This window comes from Gavia stellata, chromosome 8 (genome assembly GCF_030936135.1).
Source record: "Gavia stellata isolate bGavSte3 chromosome 8, bGavSte3.hap2, whole genome shotgun sequence".
Classification (NCBI taxonomy): domain Eukaryota; kingdom Metazoa; phylum Chordata; class Aves; order Gaviiformes; family Gaviidae; genus Gavia; species Gavia stellata.
In genome coordinates, this window is record NC_082601.1 from 19277933 (window position 1) to 19296139 (window position 18207).

The window sequence follows — 18207 nt, forward strand, 5'->3', positions numbered from 1 at the left end:
ACTTTATGAAGTGGACAACACAAAACTGTATCTTTCTCCCTTTGGAGTTAATGGAAATTCTGCAGCTTACTCCTGTGGAATTACAGGTTGGCTATAGAGTGAATTTTTCAATATGTGAACATGAATTAAATAGGGATTTACAAAGCGGACAATATGGGCTAGAACCTGCTCTTCATTGGAACAAGTTTTTGACATTTTGTTAATATGAAACTATGCTAAAGCTTTAACAGACCCAAACCCATTTGCCAACCTGTTTCCTTAGGGAAAAGTGTTCTTATTCCCTTTCAAATGGCCATGACAGACAGCATGTTAGGGGAGGGAGCTAATTGTCCCCATTAGTCATCACCTTGTCAGGATGACTGGCAGCCGGTAGCCTTCAGGCTTGCTTGAAAAGCTAAAGCTAGTTAAGATCTTCTTAAGTCTGGGCTGGAGAGACACCTCGAGACCCGCTGCCCCTCAGTGACACCTGAAAAGCTGGTCCAATATTTTATGCCAGGTCTTTAATATGTTTGGTAGTTTCTTCTTCTTCCAAAACTACTAGTCAAGTAACAGGGGAGGAAAAAAAAGGAATTCAAGGTTTGAATCACAGCAGGGTCTCCTTCTAGCCTCCTCCCTCTGCAATATTATTCTTGCTAGTGATTGATGACCAGGGATATGCAGGAACAATTTGCTACTATCTAAAATAACTCACTAGGGTGCAAAATAGCCCCTATAAAAAGAGTAGCCATTTCTGGAAAAATCTCTGCTTTTTAAAGCTCTGATACACTGAATGGAATTTATCATCGGAGCCTTCACAAGTAGCTGTTGGAAGCAGTTATTAAAGTAGGTATTAGGCCAGATTCAGATCTCGTGCAAACAGTTGTAGCTCCCGTGAGTACGATCACACTGACAGGCTGGTTTCAGTCCTTTAGGCGAGAGAGAGGCAAAAAAGTGAGAGACGCTAGCAGAGCATCTGCTAGTTAGATCAAAAAAAGTCTGTCTTGTTGGCAGAGCTATTGTCCTTTGGTCACACCAATCCTAATTTGAGTCCTGCTTGCAGCAGCATATAAAACCTGTGACAAACATAGTCATGCTGACACTGAGGTGGGTGCCAAAAGAAGATAATCACAAGTACTCGAGACTGCAAAGAAAAAAAAAACACCGAGAAGGAAAGCTTTCAGGTCTGAAATTTGAAAAACAAAAAAATATTTTGGATTTGTGTCTTTTTCTCCCCAGTCCTCATTCAATATAAAAAGCAATCCTCAAAAATTGCAAACACACGCCTGGATCAGATCCTTTTCCAGAAATTCAAGTCTGCATCTGTGCACTGTTTAGCCTAAGGCTAGGGCGTATGCAAAACAGAGAAATACTTTGTATTTCCAGACTTACAGTATCTTTATTCATGAATGGCTATGAACTGTCCTATTTGTTCTGGTTGCTCTTTGGGTCTTTTATTGTGCCTGATACAGCAATCTGGCCTGGTCCAGAAGGGAGTCATCTAATTACTTTGAAGAATGATGAAATTCCTGGCAGAGATTAACAGATGCTTCTTGTAGTCCACGTCTAAGAGCAAGATTGTGCAGGTCAGAGTCGCTGGCCTTGCCTGGGGAATTGATGATGCAGTATAAGGCTGAGTGTCCAGCAGAACCAGAGGTGAACGCAACTGCCCGAAATGCATAGGCAAGCCGATTCCCCTTGACAAAAGGGATGCTAAGAAAACTTCTGAGACTGGAAGCACTAACATCCTCTGCGGGTTATGGTTAATTTATTCACTAGATTCAAGCTGTACTACAGACAGAGAGACAAGGCAGCAAAAATAACTATTTCTGTTGTCCCCTCCTCCCACCTTCCCATCTGCATTAGTAATCTGGGTAGATACATAAGAAGTCACCTTTAATGACCACCAAAAGGTCTTCTTCAGTGAATTTCACAAAACTGAGCAGCCTTTTCTATATCACCCCAAATACTTTGCATAGTCTTGTTTCGTAGTACAGATTTTTCATTTAGCCCCCAAGATACTAAATTATTTTCAGAGCTGTATTTACTTCCTGAAAAGGTGTTTGTTTCTTTTACACTGTGTTTTGAATTAATATATTTTTAATTGTCTTGGCTCTTATGAAGATATAATAATAATAAAAAGGATGCTCCCAAGAGTACATGCAAATAGACTGGCTTTGAGTTAATGGGAATAAGGTTTCTTGGTCTGGTCTGGGTTGAATCTTTGCAGTCTGCTTGACCTCTCCAGAATTCCCTTGCTGTTTGGCTCCTCGTGTTCGTCTGCCACATACAATCTACTTGTCCATTCTCCCTGACCCTGCCTGGAACACTTGTATTTTTGGTGATGTTGTGGTTTTGATTAGATTAATTTATGGGTTGTTTTTTTCCTTGCCTTGCACCCTTATACATTTCATTACCCAAAAGAAAATTACGCCTTTTTTTGCCCTCTGATAAAGACAATCCCATTGCTATCCTAACGATGTGTAAAAACACATTATTACAAATGTGAGCACTTGCGCTGTATTGTGCAAAGGCAGGACAAGGCTTTGCTTTTAATAATAGGCAACTATAAATACACTATAATTACATCCTAGGAATGGGAGTTCACTTTTTTGATTATTTCAGCTTATAACGAAGATGCCCTCTGGTGGCTGCAAGACAAAGATGTTATTTAAGCTCCTGGGTAAGAACAGCAGCGGTGGGACAGCTGGGGTGCGGGGTGTCCCCGGCCTGTCCCCCCGACTGCACTAGCAGCCAAAGGCAACTGCAGTGGGAGAGCCTGAGCCCAGGCCAGCACGGAGTGCCCCTCCGAGCCCAGGGCTCTGCACCGCTCACTCACCTGTGCCAGTCCGGCTAAACAGGGACGGCTCCCACCGCTTGGGTTTGCTGATGAGCACAACATGGCTTAGGAAATGAATTACAGCCTTGAAAGGAGGCAGGACTGCACATTGCAGGGCTGATCAGATGATCACCATCTGGAATAGATGAGCTGTGCATACACTTACTGTAATACACGCAATGGTATGGTTTGTCCTGAATTATTTTCCCAGAGATGACTGGCTACTTTCATCTGCAAAATATTTTCAGGAGAGGAATTCCTGGAACTGCTTAGGTTTTTTTTGTTGTTGTTTTTTTTTTAATAACTGAAATCTGGATTTTCAACACTTCAGTACCAAAAATTTGCCCTAGACTGCGGGGTAAAGTTTTGATGTTTCTAGAGACACCACAGTGAAGATGGAGCTAGACCACTCTCTTAAATACAAATATAGTTTACTAAGAAACAACTTGAAAACCAAGGGTGAAACTTGGGCTTGGTTTTTATCTGCCCACTCTCGTATGCAAACTTACTTCCCTACCACTATCTTTGTTCAATAACTTCTGCGGTTCAAGAGCTCACCCACAGTGACTGCGCAAGTGGCAACGGGCTTCTTACTGTGAAGCTTGTGACTTGCTGCTGAGCTGCCTCCTTCCCACTCACGTATGAACCCTCTTCCTACTGACAGCTGGAACTTGTTGAACTATGGAAAGTGAGCAGAGCAGGGCTGAAAGGTCATGAACTTAGGATACACGTAGCTGGCAACTTCTGGAGCATTTTATTCTACCAAGCTACATGGGCCCCTCTTAAAGCTCTTTGACATCTAGTTTTCATTTTCTTCTGGCAAAGAAGCAACACTCAGAGCTCTTTGGATACCCACTCCTCCAACTGCACTTGAATGATGTTTTCTTGACAGGAGGAAGAGCTGGAGTACGTCACCCCCTCGCTGCAGCCCCTGCCGTACGCCTCCCCCCCTCTCCCAGGGCTGTAGCTGCCTGGGCACCAAGGCCCAGCTCTGATCCGGCCCAGCTGCCTAACCTTGCCTCAGACTGCTGCAAAACAGCTGTGAGGAAGTCTGTGGAAAGACAGGAAAGGTAAAATTACAGACGAGGGTAGAGCTGTTGAGACAGGATTGCCGGTAGCTCAAGGATTCAGGAGGGAAAGCAGAAACGTGGAAAGGTATAAAATCTAAAGGAAGAAAAGAGCAAGTCTAGTCAGGAAGCACCAGGTCGGTTTGTTGGGGCAAGTCATCAGTGCCAGGGGCAGTGACGGAGCTTGGCAGAAGATGGAAACGCAGCAACGCTGAGGGTCTGCTCCGGGGAGCTGCAGGAACTGACCCTTCCCCTCCCGCCCGACGCCTGCCTGGCCAGCAAAGCCACCGCGGGCACCTTGGCTGGGTGAGCGTACTCGCGCTTTACCTAACGGCTTGTGAAATCCTACCCTTCTTTTCTGTGGGGTACTCAATAACTAACTGCTTTATGCTCCTAGTTACGTATATTCTACTTACAGATTATGTTTGAGACTGGCTAAAGATACCTGAACAAACCCATACAAAAGCGAGGATGTAACAAATACCTGTACATGCATTTTCATATTTTTTACATTTAACTGGAAGGCAAAAAAGAATTAGCAGAGTCTTTTCTCATTGGTGGAAAAGTATTTCCCATTGGGGAAAGACTGAGGTACACAAAGGAGAAAGTCATTTTCTATTTGCACTTGCAAAAAGCTAAAACTATTTACCAAAACATCCTATTTACTAGTAAATTTTCTCTTGGCTTTCTTTTAAACCATTGTTTTATTCCATTACCCTTAAGTGCTTCACAGATATTGCTTAAAAACATCAGCCCTGTGTGTGAATTTCAGGTGGTGAAAATCCTGGGGAAAATTCCTACTGTAGATGGCTTCTTTAGGATCAGCAGGCTGTATATGCAGAAATCATTTTCCAAATGTTTTTTTCCTTGGAATACTAGCATGCTAGGCTCTAAAACAATAAAGCTACTTAGAAAGCTGCCTGAGCAGGTTGATCTGTACACCTGTAGTGTGCATGTGGGAAGTCTTTAGGATGCCACATACCTTCATTCTTTAAGTTCTCCAAAAATCTCTTTCTATCCCAGTGAAGCTGTCAAGAGAGATCATGTTATTCAGCTGGAGGGAGACCGATGAAACACAGCAGAATTCAGAACACCACAGATGTAAGTACTGAGTGAGTACTTGAAAAAGGCAAGATAACTTGAACCGCCAAAGATTGCCTGTTGAAAAGCTGTCCTTTCTTCTTGGACTTGGAAAAAACCGCAGCAGTATTTTCCTGTGATATGATTTCTTCTTTACTACAGAAATGGGCTGCGCAGGTTTCTCAGATGGTAGATGCAGTTAGAGCTGTCCTGAAAAGGAAAGACTGACTCATTCCACATGCAGGCTTTTACACACTCCCTCTGGTCACTGCACTGTAAATCTTTGCTGTTCTGACATCAGCTTGGCTTTTCTTAGTAACTGGAGGAGAAGCTGCCAAACAGCATAGGTTTTGTATATCCTAACCCCTATTCTGGAGAGAATTAATGGACCAAGTCTGAAAGCCAAAAGCCTCAGATTTGTTTGGGTTAATCAATGCCAGAATTTGTTGGCTAGGGAATGATACAGATGATCTTTCACAGTTGAAAGAGTACGTCAGTGTTGCAAGTGTTTGGAAGGTAACAGCATACATGTCTTAAATGCCACCAAATAACACATTGGCTTTCACAATAAGACACTGCTGGACAGGATAGGATTGAGTATCTTATTCCAACACATGTGAAAGTTTGTAAATAATTTTTGAGCGGTCGATCAAAGCAAAAGGAACAAGTGCCGTGAAGTGTGCACAGGAGGAATAGGCGTACAAACTCATATAAATATTCTGGCACATAAAACGCATTTCTCAGATAACGTTTCTGCAGAAAGTGAGGTGGCACAGTTTTAGTCAATCATCAAGTTTGTCTGGTGTGGTGGAGGTACAATAGCATAAATTAAAGCTAAAAGGGAAGAGTGAAACAGCACTTTTAAATTACTTTTTTTTCCTGAGATAACTTGACAAAGAGTACCAGGAAAGTGCTTTAGACTACTCTGACTTACTCCACAAATATTCTAGCCCAATATATGCAGTCATTAGCAGAGCTCAGCTGATCAACGGTACTTTGTTAAGCTGCTGTTAATGCATTGCTTGCACTTGTCTTGCACCTGCCCAGTTCAGTTAATTTAGAAAATAGAGGGACATAGGTTTTGTTCAGCCCCTAAAGAAAGGCTACTTTCTAATCACTAACAACCAACAAACAATACGGTCTGTGCATGATCTTGCACAAAACATTTCTATCAGTATAAAATCATCCTACATAAACATGATGCTTATCAGTATTTGTTAACAGGTAAAAATTTTATTAACAGCATGTTTGCAAGTAGGGTTCAAAATAGGTTGTATGCAAGAGGATGGAGTCAACGTTTGAACAAGCCAGTTGGTAATAAATGAGTTTTATTATATATAATAAAAGTGTATTACATAAAGACATCGCATTATTGCAGATTGCCTGATAGAAATGATACACACAACCTTATTATATCTGGCAAAAGGTACTAATCTGAAAGCATTCATTCTTATCAAGTATATTTGAACTTACAGTAAGAGAGCTGTTTATCATAGGGCTAATTAGAAAAAGCAAATAGATAGCAAAAAGTCTTTCCAACCTGCATTATTCTGAGTCTACTAAATATAGCTTTTGTGAGGTAGTATTCATACTTACTTCGACAAGACTGTTTATTAGTATGAGATTAATTCAGTATGGTGGTGAACAGGAATAATGTAACAAAACTGTTTAAAAGTTTGCTGTATTCATCTTCTCATCCATTGTATTTTACACAGGCAACATACTGGACCAGTATTTAAATTACCACAAAATGGTTAAATGGCATTTTTTTCAGTTACAGGAGTCTAAATGTGTTTAGTAGCACACAGTGTGAGGTTTCTTTCTCTTCATTAATAACAAACGCCATCATCGTCGAGGATGTCTTTACTGCATAAGCTAATGTGAATCAAGTTTCCTAACCTCTAGGTGAGTCCCTTTCACTAGCTCCACTGAAAACACATTTATTCTCAGTATCTCGCATCAGCATCGTGCGAACGAAAGCTCGGGCTGCACGCTGCCCGCAGCGTGACCCCAGCTGACCCACCCAGCAGGCTGCCTGGCCTGTCGCAGGGCTGGCTGAGTCCTTGGGATATGTCAAAACCAGATGTATAATGAAAAGGACTGTCTCCCAAGTGGGAGAGGGTTCTCCAGGGTGGCACAGCCTGCAGCGAGTGAGCCCCCCCTTTGCCTATCCCACAGCGGTGGCAAGGCGCAGGAGCCCACTGGATCACCCAGTCACTGCTCTCTGCCTCTGGGTGCACCCTGGGGCACCCAAGACTAGGTCAGAGCCCCTCTCCTGCTACACGGGTCGATACAAAGCTACGTTGAGGACTGTGTGATTGGAAAAGCATTTGGCTGAGGAGACACAATAGTTGATTTTACTCTATTTCTTTTCCAAGACTTACTTTGGGCAGCGCAGTCCTCTACCTGATCCACAGCATTGGCAGTGGTGATCTTGCCAAAAGGATAGTAAAATCCGAGATTATCTTTAAAGAAATAAAATGCTCAAAGATTGCAGCTGGAAGGCGAACACTTGGGATAATTTTTAATTCCGGTGAAGTATCACCTCTGCTGTCCAGAACTGGGTAGGCCAGCCAACGCCACTGCACTTGGGAAGACAAAAGAACTTTTAGGCAGCAATTCAGTGCTATGAACTACCAAAGTGACCCCCCATCTCCACCCTTACTTCTTGCATTTACAACAGTGGGCAGGCCTGGTTATATACAACTCTCAGTGTGGGCTGACACACAGAACAACAGTTCTTGCATTCAAATCTGATATTTCATCATGTATTTTTCATACATCTTTTCCTGTTTTGTCTGAAAGAATAGGTGACTTTGTAATGTGGTTTGAAAGAGTTAAAATTTTATTTTAACAAAAGATGGAGGAGGGAAAAACCCAGCCTGTAAAGCAGAAAGCAACTCTGAGCACTTCAAAGCAAGCACAAAGGTTTTACCATGCCTTGTTTGGGTTTTTCCCCAATAAAGGAGCGGCTGAAGGAAAAAAAGTGATGCGTTTTCATTTTTTTGGATCTTTTTTATTCAAAAGTTTTCAAAGAAATAAAACAGAAAAAAGCTAACAATCTAATCAAATTTACAGTTCAAAAATGTCTTTTGGCGTTTAACAACAAGTCCTAGGAAACAAAACTACAGAGTTATCTTGAACCGGACAAATAAGTTACCACTGGCAAGTTTGTGGCACTAGTAAAACAAAAATAAAAAATTAACTCTCTTGATCATATAGATATCTCTATGAAAATCTTTTTTTTTTCAATCTGTACAAAAGGTCTTTCTTCATAAATTAATTTTTTATAATTTAATGGCTGTCTACTATGTGATGTTTAAGTAACTGATTATTTCTTTATGTACAGAGGTTAAATTTCCCAAATCTTACCCAGACAATGAGTATGGCACTTAGTTCAGACATTTCTGGCAGCAGCTCTTCCCTCCCTCTAACACAGCTATCATACTGCAGTTTTAATTAACGCAAAAATATCAAGTAGTGAGAGATCCAGGTTTGGAAAGTCACCAGATACAGGCAAGGTGCTGCAGGAAGTCTGGACTTTTACAAAGCAGTAATATTCCAGGGAGCATAGAACCAATAATACCACAACTTTTTAAAAAAAGAAAAAACAAAAACACATCTCTTATGACTATGTATTTCACTAGAATCTACACTTCTCAGAGCAGCAATTTACTTTTGAAACTATGAAATGTCACCGACATCTATACTCCAATACTCACACAAAATTTAAAAACTAAAAAATACTTGAAAGAAACAACTGCTTAGCCCTAGCTCCCGAGCTAGGATGATTTGGTCTGTGGAAACAGGGAGGGCCAGCAACCTGTCCCAATACAAAAGGAAATAAACTTTGAGGTAGATAACTGATCATATACAGCTGACCAGAGAAGTACACAGTTTTGGAAGACAACTTAATTTATCATTCGATTTAAAACATATGCAATTGTAATAAAGAGCTTTAGTAGCAGTGAATTATCTAATATGTGAAGTACAAATAACTGTGTATTTATGAATCAGGAATTTCATAGTTTCAAAATTGGTTTTCTTTACACTTAACACTTGTAGTGATGATGTAAAGTGTGGCACTGCTTGGATCCAAGTCTTCCTTCATGCTTTTGTGTCCATACATCAATTAAAATTATAAAACCTAAATGCAAATGTACAAAAAAGGCACATTCTCCTAACCGCAAACTGGTCCGGCAAAAATAAAGAGTACAGAAGACGTAATGCTGAGACAAATCAGAATTATTGGTTACTGGCTCTTTGTTCTTTGGTAAAGTTACCTTTTAAAAGTGCCAAGTCTTTTTATTTTTATTTACCTACTATAGAGAGCTAGTACCCAATCAATTATGCTTCTACTTACATCTCAGCGTATGTTTGAAAACGAGTCCTTTAGCTTTTGCCATTTTGCTGTAATAGCAACTTTTCTGTTTGCTAAGTCTCAGCACGATCCTCATCCTAAAGCACTATCATTAGTATAAAGGAAGGACAAAAACATTCGGTGATATCCCCACCCCAAACTCCCTACTCTACCTATGCTAAAACTAGAACATCAAGTTAGTTTCTGAAAAAAGGCAAAAAAAGATTTTACATTGCATCATACAGCAGAGTTCCTAAATCATTCAAACTACCAGAGGGAACTATTGGCATATGGCCTTACAAACAATTTATCCTATTAAAACTTCCCCAGTCAGAAAAATGTGTTTCACACAAAACATTTTTTCCCCTCTTGCATTTTACTACCTTACATATTATGTGAAAAATCATTAAAAACACTTACTACACATTAAAAAAGCCAAATTTTCAGCAATTTTTATTGACTACCTTTAAAAGCCCTATGCTGCTGTTTTACAAGGCATAATAGACCAGCTCATTTGGTCAAAGCATTCTACACCATTAGTTTGGACTACTTACTGAAACAGCTACAGCATTGAAAGATTTAAGGCAAATTGGAATTTATAGAAAAGGATAAGACACTTCACACTACGTTAAAAGAAAAACAGAAAGCTAAAAGACCAGACACTATAACTGCAACACTGCACTAAAGCAACACTCACACACTGCAAGCACAGAACATCATCTTAGATGTTTTACTATTTTAAACTTCAGAAAACCCATCTCATACAATTAAAAAAAAAGAAACAAACAAAATAAAAATAAACCAAAACACAAATTCTGTCATGCACGTGAATAAGTCTTCGTGGTCATCTGTGCATACCCAGAAATTTGAATTTTTTTTTGCGTCATAACACTTGATAAAAATTTTTTTTTTTTACTAAAATAAACCTGTTCATGGGAACAGCTACTAGATGAATTTAAGGTTTTTCTTATGCACCTTATAGAACTTATAGCAAAAATAGTTTTAGTTGATTTCATTATAAATAACATTTTCAAGAACCTGTGCAAAACTGTCAATAATTCCTAAAGCACAATTGATCAGTAAAATCCATGATTGTTTCAGCCTTTGCACCCTTCTCCAGGCCAGGTCAACACTGGACATCTGCAACACAGAAAGGTCAGAGCTAGAGCAGAGTTACAATTGCATGGGTGTTTTCTAATGTAGCTGTCCAAAAAGCTAAATTATTTCCTATTTTAGACAGCTGTGAGAAGACTAAGTGAATCTGAGTACAAACCTGAGAAGTAACACAGGCAGCACTACAGGTGCTTGGCCCTTCCCAGGATAAGGCTCTCTGCCAGGATACAGCCTGCATCATATTTTCCCCCTCTGTCTCTAATACCTGCTCAGTGTGCAGAGTTCCCACTGGGGAACCCTGAGTCTGCATTCAAAGCTATTTCCTTCTTTGTTGTTTTGTTATTGTTGTTTCCTTTTAATTGACTAAAAATGGTTGAGTGTGTGAGCTCACTCCTGCGGCACCTCCAAGGCTTTTGATCTCTGGAAAAGGAACACAACTTACTTTCGGTGCAGCCTCAGGGAGACTGTGTACAAGTTACAACAGCCAAGGCAGAGGCAGCTACTGTGCCTCCATGATGGTTAATACTTAACAGCAATTCAGGGCTCTTTAAATTTGAAGTAAGACTTCTCAATTCACTGTATCAGCTTATATTGCCATAGGGGTTAAAAAAAATACCCAGCTAATGAAAAAAATTTTAGACAATTTTTTAATTTCTCAAGCCAAGACAGAGTCTGGTATTTTAAGGCTTGTACATTTATAGGTGCATATATAATTCAAACTTTTTTTTTTACAAGTCCCTTTGACTATTTTCACATAATAGCAATTTTTTTAAAAGAAGCTATAAAGTTATTAAATGTATCTGTCAAAGGAAAGACGCTGTGTATTTCTGATTGACTGCATCCACTTGTGCAAATGGGATAGTTGTCATTTACCCCTTATTTATGGCAATATGTATACTGACTTTTAATAGCACATTCCCAAAAGTGCTGCCTGTGCATTCAGAAAGAAGTTTCAATTTGACAATAGTAATGGAGCCACAGCAATTAAGAGACTGCAGTGTTCCCTGTATTTAAGGCAAGAAATAACTGTCAGTTCCCTCCCCTTCACCTGTCTGAAAAATGACCAGTACCAACATGTTCCAGGGACAGAAATACCAAATGCCATACTCCGAGGCTGAAATCAGTTGAGTAATATTAACCTTCCCCATGTGCCCACTGCCATAGCCATTGCTGACATAGATTTCACTGGCTCCTACTGCATATAAACACAGGTAACAGTACTTCTCTGGAGAATAAAATACATGGAGCATTGGCTTACAGCAAACGCACAGAGTTGCTCAAAGAGCTCGCTATTCTACACAGAGTCATCGTTGTAAAATCTGTCTCAGATGGCAACACGTCTCATCCTTTCAGGAGACTAAATGCTCCTCTGGCCTGGCCCCAGCCGAGGGGAAAGGTACTGACAGGCTGGGAGAGAGAGGCAGGTCTGGGAGATGCCGGGCAGGATTAGGCTTCACCGTCTACCACAGATCTCTATTGGTAAGGAGGTTTTACATGCCCACAGGGGAGACTTAAGGCAAAACAAGTAATTCCTTGAAAAGCGGTTAACACCAGCCAATAGCCTTGGCAGAGGAAACATGCAGGAGCCATGATTTTAACACCAGGAGATGGATAACGAGAAGAGCCTGTGGCTTTGCTTTCTCCCTGCCCTGGATGCAAATCAAGGATGTGGGCTTTCTCTAGATGCCGGCATTTGGCCAGACTACAATAATAAACACAGGTTGTATGTTGCGCTATGCAGACTGTGCCATCTGTTGAATGTGTGAAGTTTCCCCATTGGTTTGTTTCTATCTTTACATTCTTGAACATATAAGAAGTTGTTATGCCAATAACAGGGATGAGAGCAGTGTTGTCAAATAACACAGCTGACCTGCAAAATCAAAGGTAACGGAAAATGTGTGTACTGTTAGATCTATACATTTTAGGGAGAATATCATACAATTAGAAGTTCCTCACACATAACTGATTATCATTTTTGAGTATCTAATAAAGCTGTGAGGGCTGTAGAAAAACCCTTCTAAGATGGCCTCTAGCACATTATTGCAGCTGAACAGAATTTTTCAGTATGAGGTCCTACAAAATATAATTAAAAAAATCACGTAGTCACGTTGCCTGGTTTACAAAGCACTCAGAAAAAGATGAGTTAAGGAACAACTAAATTCCAGAATTTTAAAACATGGAAGATGGAGAAGGGGATGGTTAGTGCAAACAGTATTTTCAGGGTGGCAATCTAGAGAAAGCAAAAATTTTGCATGGAAGGAGTTCAGGCAAAGCTAATGATTGGTTAGTAAAGAAAGCCCATACAAGCAAAAGCAGAGGAAACCTGAAGTAGGAAAGTAAAACAACTCTGGAATCGAGCCAAAGTAGAACATGGCTTAAAAATTAATTGACAAAATTCTGGACCAAACTGCTTTTTCCTAGAATGAAGGATGAGCAGGGAAGTCTTCAGGAGAAAGGGTCAGCAAGGATTTCTACCAGACCACCACCCAGCCTGTGATCTATAAGTTAGTCGCAAAGCTGCTTCCAAATCTTACATGTACCACAGAACTAGAGGATATTATACATATAAACACAATTCCCTTTAGCATTGCGATTCTAGTATTTTTGCACTAATTCATTCTTATTCTTGTATACAGCATGCTGCCAAGATGAACAAATTAAAATACAACATAATACAGTTACACTATAGAGAAATTATTAAAACACTATTACTCATAGCTTATTAACTCACTTCTGGAACCTGTGCTTCCTTTCCTGGCTTCTAACTCTGGCCAAGTTCAAATTAACTTCACTGCCTGTCCCCAGATATTATCAGCATTACTTGTATGATATAAAAAAAGAATTTTCAATACAGAGTACTGCAAGCTATGAAATAAAATATCTTTGGATCCACATCTTTTATGTTACAGGATGAGCCCCTACCTCACAGTTACTTATTTTGCTGATACGTATATGGAGAATGGTCACTGGACGTCTCTACTGTAACCTGTTGTTGACCACTGGCTTCCTGCAAATAAAACGGGAGACAAGACATGAGACACAAAATCAGGCAGCATTATCTGCTGATTTCATGCTGTATTTCCATGTGACTCAAGCAATTAACAGTCTTCAAATCCAAAGTCTTTCTCACATTTCTCAAGTGGGGTAATTCCAAATTTGAGGTGTTAACTTCGCATTGATTTACACTTCAGCAAACAGAAAAAATAAAAGGATCATGCAAACCTTGTATTTCCCCAGCTGCTTTGACGATAATTAAAAAAAGCCCTCTAACATTATAGAAATAAATACATGGAGGGAGCAAATAACTACTAGTATATTTTCTATCTGCAAATGCAAAAGAGCATTCTGCCTCTCTCCTTTTGAGGGGCAGCAAGAAGAATGAGATCTACTTACCACATGTACAAACACTATCACTTTGACTACCGTGGTGTGACTGGCACTAAGCAACGCAAGGAATTGTAGTTGGGACTTGGAACACAGGCCCCCCGAAACCAGGGAAGTAATTCAGCTGATACTGCTCTGGCAGACTGTGCAATCAGCTAATTGCCAAAAGTCTTTCTCCGACCCACATGGGCAAATGCATAAACTGAACCAAACAAGTTCTGGAGCTTGTGGACAAATAGACTCTGCCATGAAATGTTTCTTCTTACAGGCTCTGGAAGAGACTGTCTAGCCCTCATTCTGAATACAAGAGCTGCAGCCTACCTCGTCTAGTTCCTCTGTTAAAGAAGTACTGACCTATGGAAGGGTGTCGAGTAATTCAAAACAGTAGACAAACTATTGTCTACCATTGAGTTATGCTCTTCAACTGGACTTGCAGAGGGGTTTATTGGGCAAATGTGCACAGCATCCTGAGGTGCCAGGGTAAAATGGGGATTCTTTGCAAAAAGTTACAATCATGATCTTTTGGCAGAGAAGTTTGCTCACAGAAAAACTAAGTGAAAGATCAAAACTACAGTACACCCCCTGGCTTGTCCCTATTGGAAGTTAGGTTTCACAAAACACAACATTTGTCTGAGCTACGGTCATACAGAAGACTGCTCGAAGTACTGTACTGCTACAAGTACAGGTCATTCTTTGTTACAATACTAGCTATAATAGTTGAGAATAATGACACTTTATAGTTTTAACATACATTGTATTCACAGTACATTCACAGTTACAATGTTAGGCTTTAAATGGTAGTTTTCCTGGCAAAAAAAAAAAAATCTAGTATCATATTCATGCCTCTTATCTCTAGTCTTTTAGAAAATATACCGACCTCAACAGGAACCGCTGCTGTCTGGACATGTGTATATTGGGGTATGTAGGCTCCTTGCATAGCTGTTGTGGCTGGCATGTACTAGAAAGACAGAGAGTCCATTAAGTTGAGTTAAAGCCCAATGTAAACTTAAGAGTATTCGAAATACCTATCATGATACTGTTTAAGAGATATTGACTGTTTCCCTAAAGCAATATATATGAGAGAAAGACTTTTGTGTCTGAAATCAATAGGCTTTTCAGAAAAGTGAGATACCTGTTTTGAGAAAACTCAAATTTAGACTTCAAAGACTAGGTACAGGACTTTTCCCTCTCTGTTAATCCCAATCATCAGCTTTTCTTTTTCTAATTCTATCTGCTCAGAAAAGAAGGGTCTTTCAATTTAGCAGCTAGACTGCATCTCCTCTTCTGGTTTAGTTTCTGTTCCACACTTTGTAGTACTTTCTGCAACTCTGATCTCCTGAAGAGTAAAAACAACTATTTTTTCTTTTTCGATACAACTCTGGAGTTACCTCCTGGGTTCCTTTCATTTGCTTTGATCTATTTTTATTTACTAATATCCAATTTCTGATCAGCTAACAGACTGGAAAAAACCTGCTAAATATGATTTAAAAATGGAGATAGTTCTTAACACTTTATTGGATGAAAGACTACTTAAAGGATTACTTTTTTCCTACATGCAAGCTGTGATCTACATGCAGTATTTTCTACTTATGTAAGTTCTATTTTGTATCAGATTGCTACATACTGTTCCAGTACTGCCTAATGAAAGATGACTCATCTGCTGTGTCAGAGGGCTTATCATCGATGCAGGCTGTAGTGACATGGTGTGGTCCATGGAGGGAGTCAGTACAGCACCCTATTAAAAGAGAGAAAGAAAGAAATGGTTGCGGCAACACTCAGATTTTAATTACATTTTTGATTTGAGAGTCTAAGTATGGGCTATCCTTCCAAGGGGATATACCCCAAGAACTCTCCTTAATCCCAGGCACTGAACTCAGGAAGCAGGTCTGAGGCATTCTGAATATTCTACTTGAGCAGATGCATTTTGCACAGTTTGGTAGTGGGGTAAGAACTGCATTGACTTCCTATTGAACACACAGCTGATGTGCAACACGCTTGAGACACCTGCTGAAAACACTTTGTAAAACAGGAGTTTAATCAGATGCTAACTTTAAAGCAAAAATCGCCACACGTTACCAGGTATAGATTAGATTAGACTTAGATTAAGCTTTGGAATTTCAGGCTTTAGGAAGCAACTTTCATCTCATCTTTAAGAAAGGAGGCTTTGGAGGAACATTTGTGTTAGGAGAATTCTACCCGTCACATGCGATATTCACACACAAGACGGCTGCCCTACGTAATGGCTGGTTTCATTAGCACACACATTTTAGAAGAATGGGTCAGCAATGCTGATTCTTTGTCTAAATACCAGCTACTGTGATGACCTTTCCAGCACTCCTGTACCATTTTGTTAACTTCATAAAAAGTGTATGTTGAATTTTTAAACACTTGAGATTGCTAAATATGGAGGGCACACTCATAAGGTTTTCAGAATAATCTGAAATGGAGGGTTTTCAACAAATTTCATTTTACCAATCACGTTCTACAAAAACACATTTCTAAATACTCTGTATGACTTCTGCTTGCAGAAGTGTTGATTAAAACTGATGGAGGCTCAAAACTAACAGAAATAATTGCAGTGTACGGAAAGCCAGTATTTTGAATCAATAACTAATCCTTAAAAAGAAAAAAGAAAAAACTGTACAGAGCATAGTTGGAAAAACCACCATGTGATCACGTAGATGAAATGAGTCACAGGCACATCAAACACTAAAAGAATTTCCTGTCTGTAGACTGCAGGCTTCTCTGCAAAGCAAATGAGCAAGACAGCACCGGTCTTTGCACAGGCCAAAACTGAACTTCAGCCAGGAATCTAGACCTTTATTTTCAACTGTGAAATCTCACCTTGTATACCTGTGAATTATAACATATCAAATTGTGTCTTTCACAACATGATTTGCAAGATGTTTTTTTATGAAAATCTGTATTGATAGAGAAGTTAAAACCAGTTGTGTGCGTGTGTGTTTAACATCAAAAAACCACAAATACAATAACAATTAAGTGTGTGAGAGAGTGTTCTCGTTCAGTATCACCTTCTCTGCATGCACAAGAAGAAAATGTTCTGCCAAGAAGATTTACATTCTATAATCTGCACGGAGAGGTTAATTAAAGTCAAGACAATATCCTTTCTATATCTGGAAACAGACTTGTTTGTTAACTACAGGAGTGCATATATTAAAGCGCCTGTTATTATTTGTCACGCTCATCTGAAGAAACCCAGTAAGTCTCAGATATAATGGTACTTAATTGGCAAATGACATAGATAGGAAGCAAAATATCACGGGAGAGTATAGATTAGAAAGCCTGACAGTCTGGTACAGATGCCACAGCCAAAAGTGTAGGGAGACTAGCATTACTCATGAGTGGTGAAGCCAGAACAAGCTATGCAGGTTTTCTCAAGTGAGTGCCCATAATCTCATTTACATCACTACATCTGTCTTTCACAAATTATCCAGTCTGAACTATTCTAGACCCATTCTAAAACCTTGGGTCTTCAATTCTAGCTCCTGATAGGTAAACAGTATGTAAAACGTTGGTATTTGCAAAGTGCTTTTCATTTAAATAAAAAAAAAAAAAAAAGAAAAAAAAGAAAGTTTCCTCAGGATGCTGACTTGGTAACTTTAATTGTCCTCATCACCTTGATACCCTGCAGGCAGCTTTCTTTTTTTTCCTAATAAAATGAGGCCCCAGATCAGGTCACTATCTTTGTTTCTCTTTTCATTTTGATCCATGATTTCATCATGATGTAATTGTCAAAACTCTGGAAGCAATTGGGCAGGAGTTGACCTATTTCCTGTTGTTTAAAGTATGTAAAGTGTTTATACAATCAGTAACACAACAAAGGAGAAGCATAAAAACTTACTGGGTGCTGCATTATATATGGTTGAGGCTGCATCCAAGAAGGACTCTGAACCTAGAACAAAATCACTATTTTATTTTTCATTTTAGTCATTCTTTTCCTGAATACTCCAACTAAGATATAGTAATAATTTAATAAATCGTTATCAAGCCCCTTCCCTGATTTATTCACTTTTTAATGCAATTAGTCACTCTGTGGAGCAACATTCGTTTCTATGAAAAGTGTATTTATTGTACCTGTAAATCAGAAACAAGATTTGGAGACAATATACCACATAAACCTTTCAGAACAGTATGCTATGTTTTTAGTGCAGGTCTCAGAAACTTTATCAAGTACTCTGAAAGGGTTCAGAGAGATGCATGAGAGATTCTTGCTGTGTTGAAAAAGGAGGCACCTTCTGTGTCTGAAATTCCTTTGGGAAAAAGTAACTGGGATCTCAGAAGGTATAGCATCATTAGCCTTCTAGTGTGATCGGAATAAAATAAATTATTGAATTTTCACAAGGGAAAAAGAGATCAGGAATTCTGCT

General features: G+C 39.5%; 1 protein-coding gene across 1 annotated transcript in view; it reads right to left on the minus strand.

Annotated features, from left to right (window-relative positions):
• Positions 1–7973: 7973 nt before the first annotated feature.
• RBMS1 (RNA binding motif single stranded interacting protein 1) overlaps positions 7974–18207 on the minus strand; it is a 148290-nt gene continuing 138056 nt past the window's right edge. The window contains exons 10-14 of the mRNA XM_059820219.1: positions 17682–17732; positions 15444–15554; positions 14697–14777; positions 13358–13442; positions 7974–10462 (exon numbers count right to left, since the gene is read on the minus strand). Coding sequence (XP_059676202.1) covers positions 13365–13442; positions 14697–14777; positions 15444–15554; positions 17682–17732 — 321 coding nt within the window. The 3' untranslated portion in view covers positions 7974–10462; positions 13358–13364. The remainder of the gene's footprint in view (positions 10463–13357; positions 13443–14696; positions 14778–15443; positions 15555–17681; positions 17733–18207) is intronic.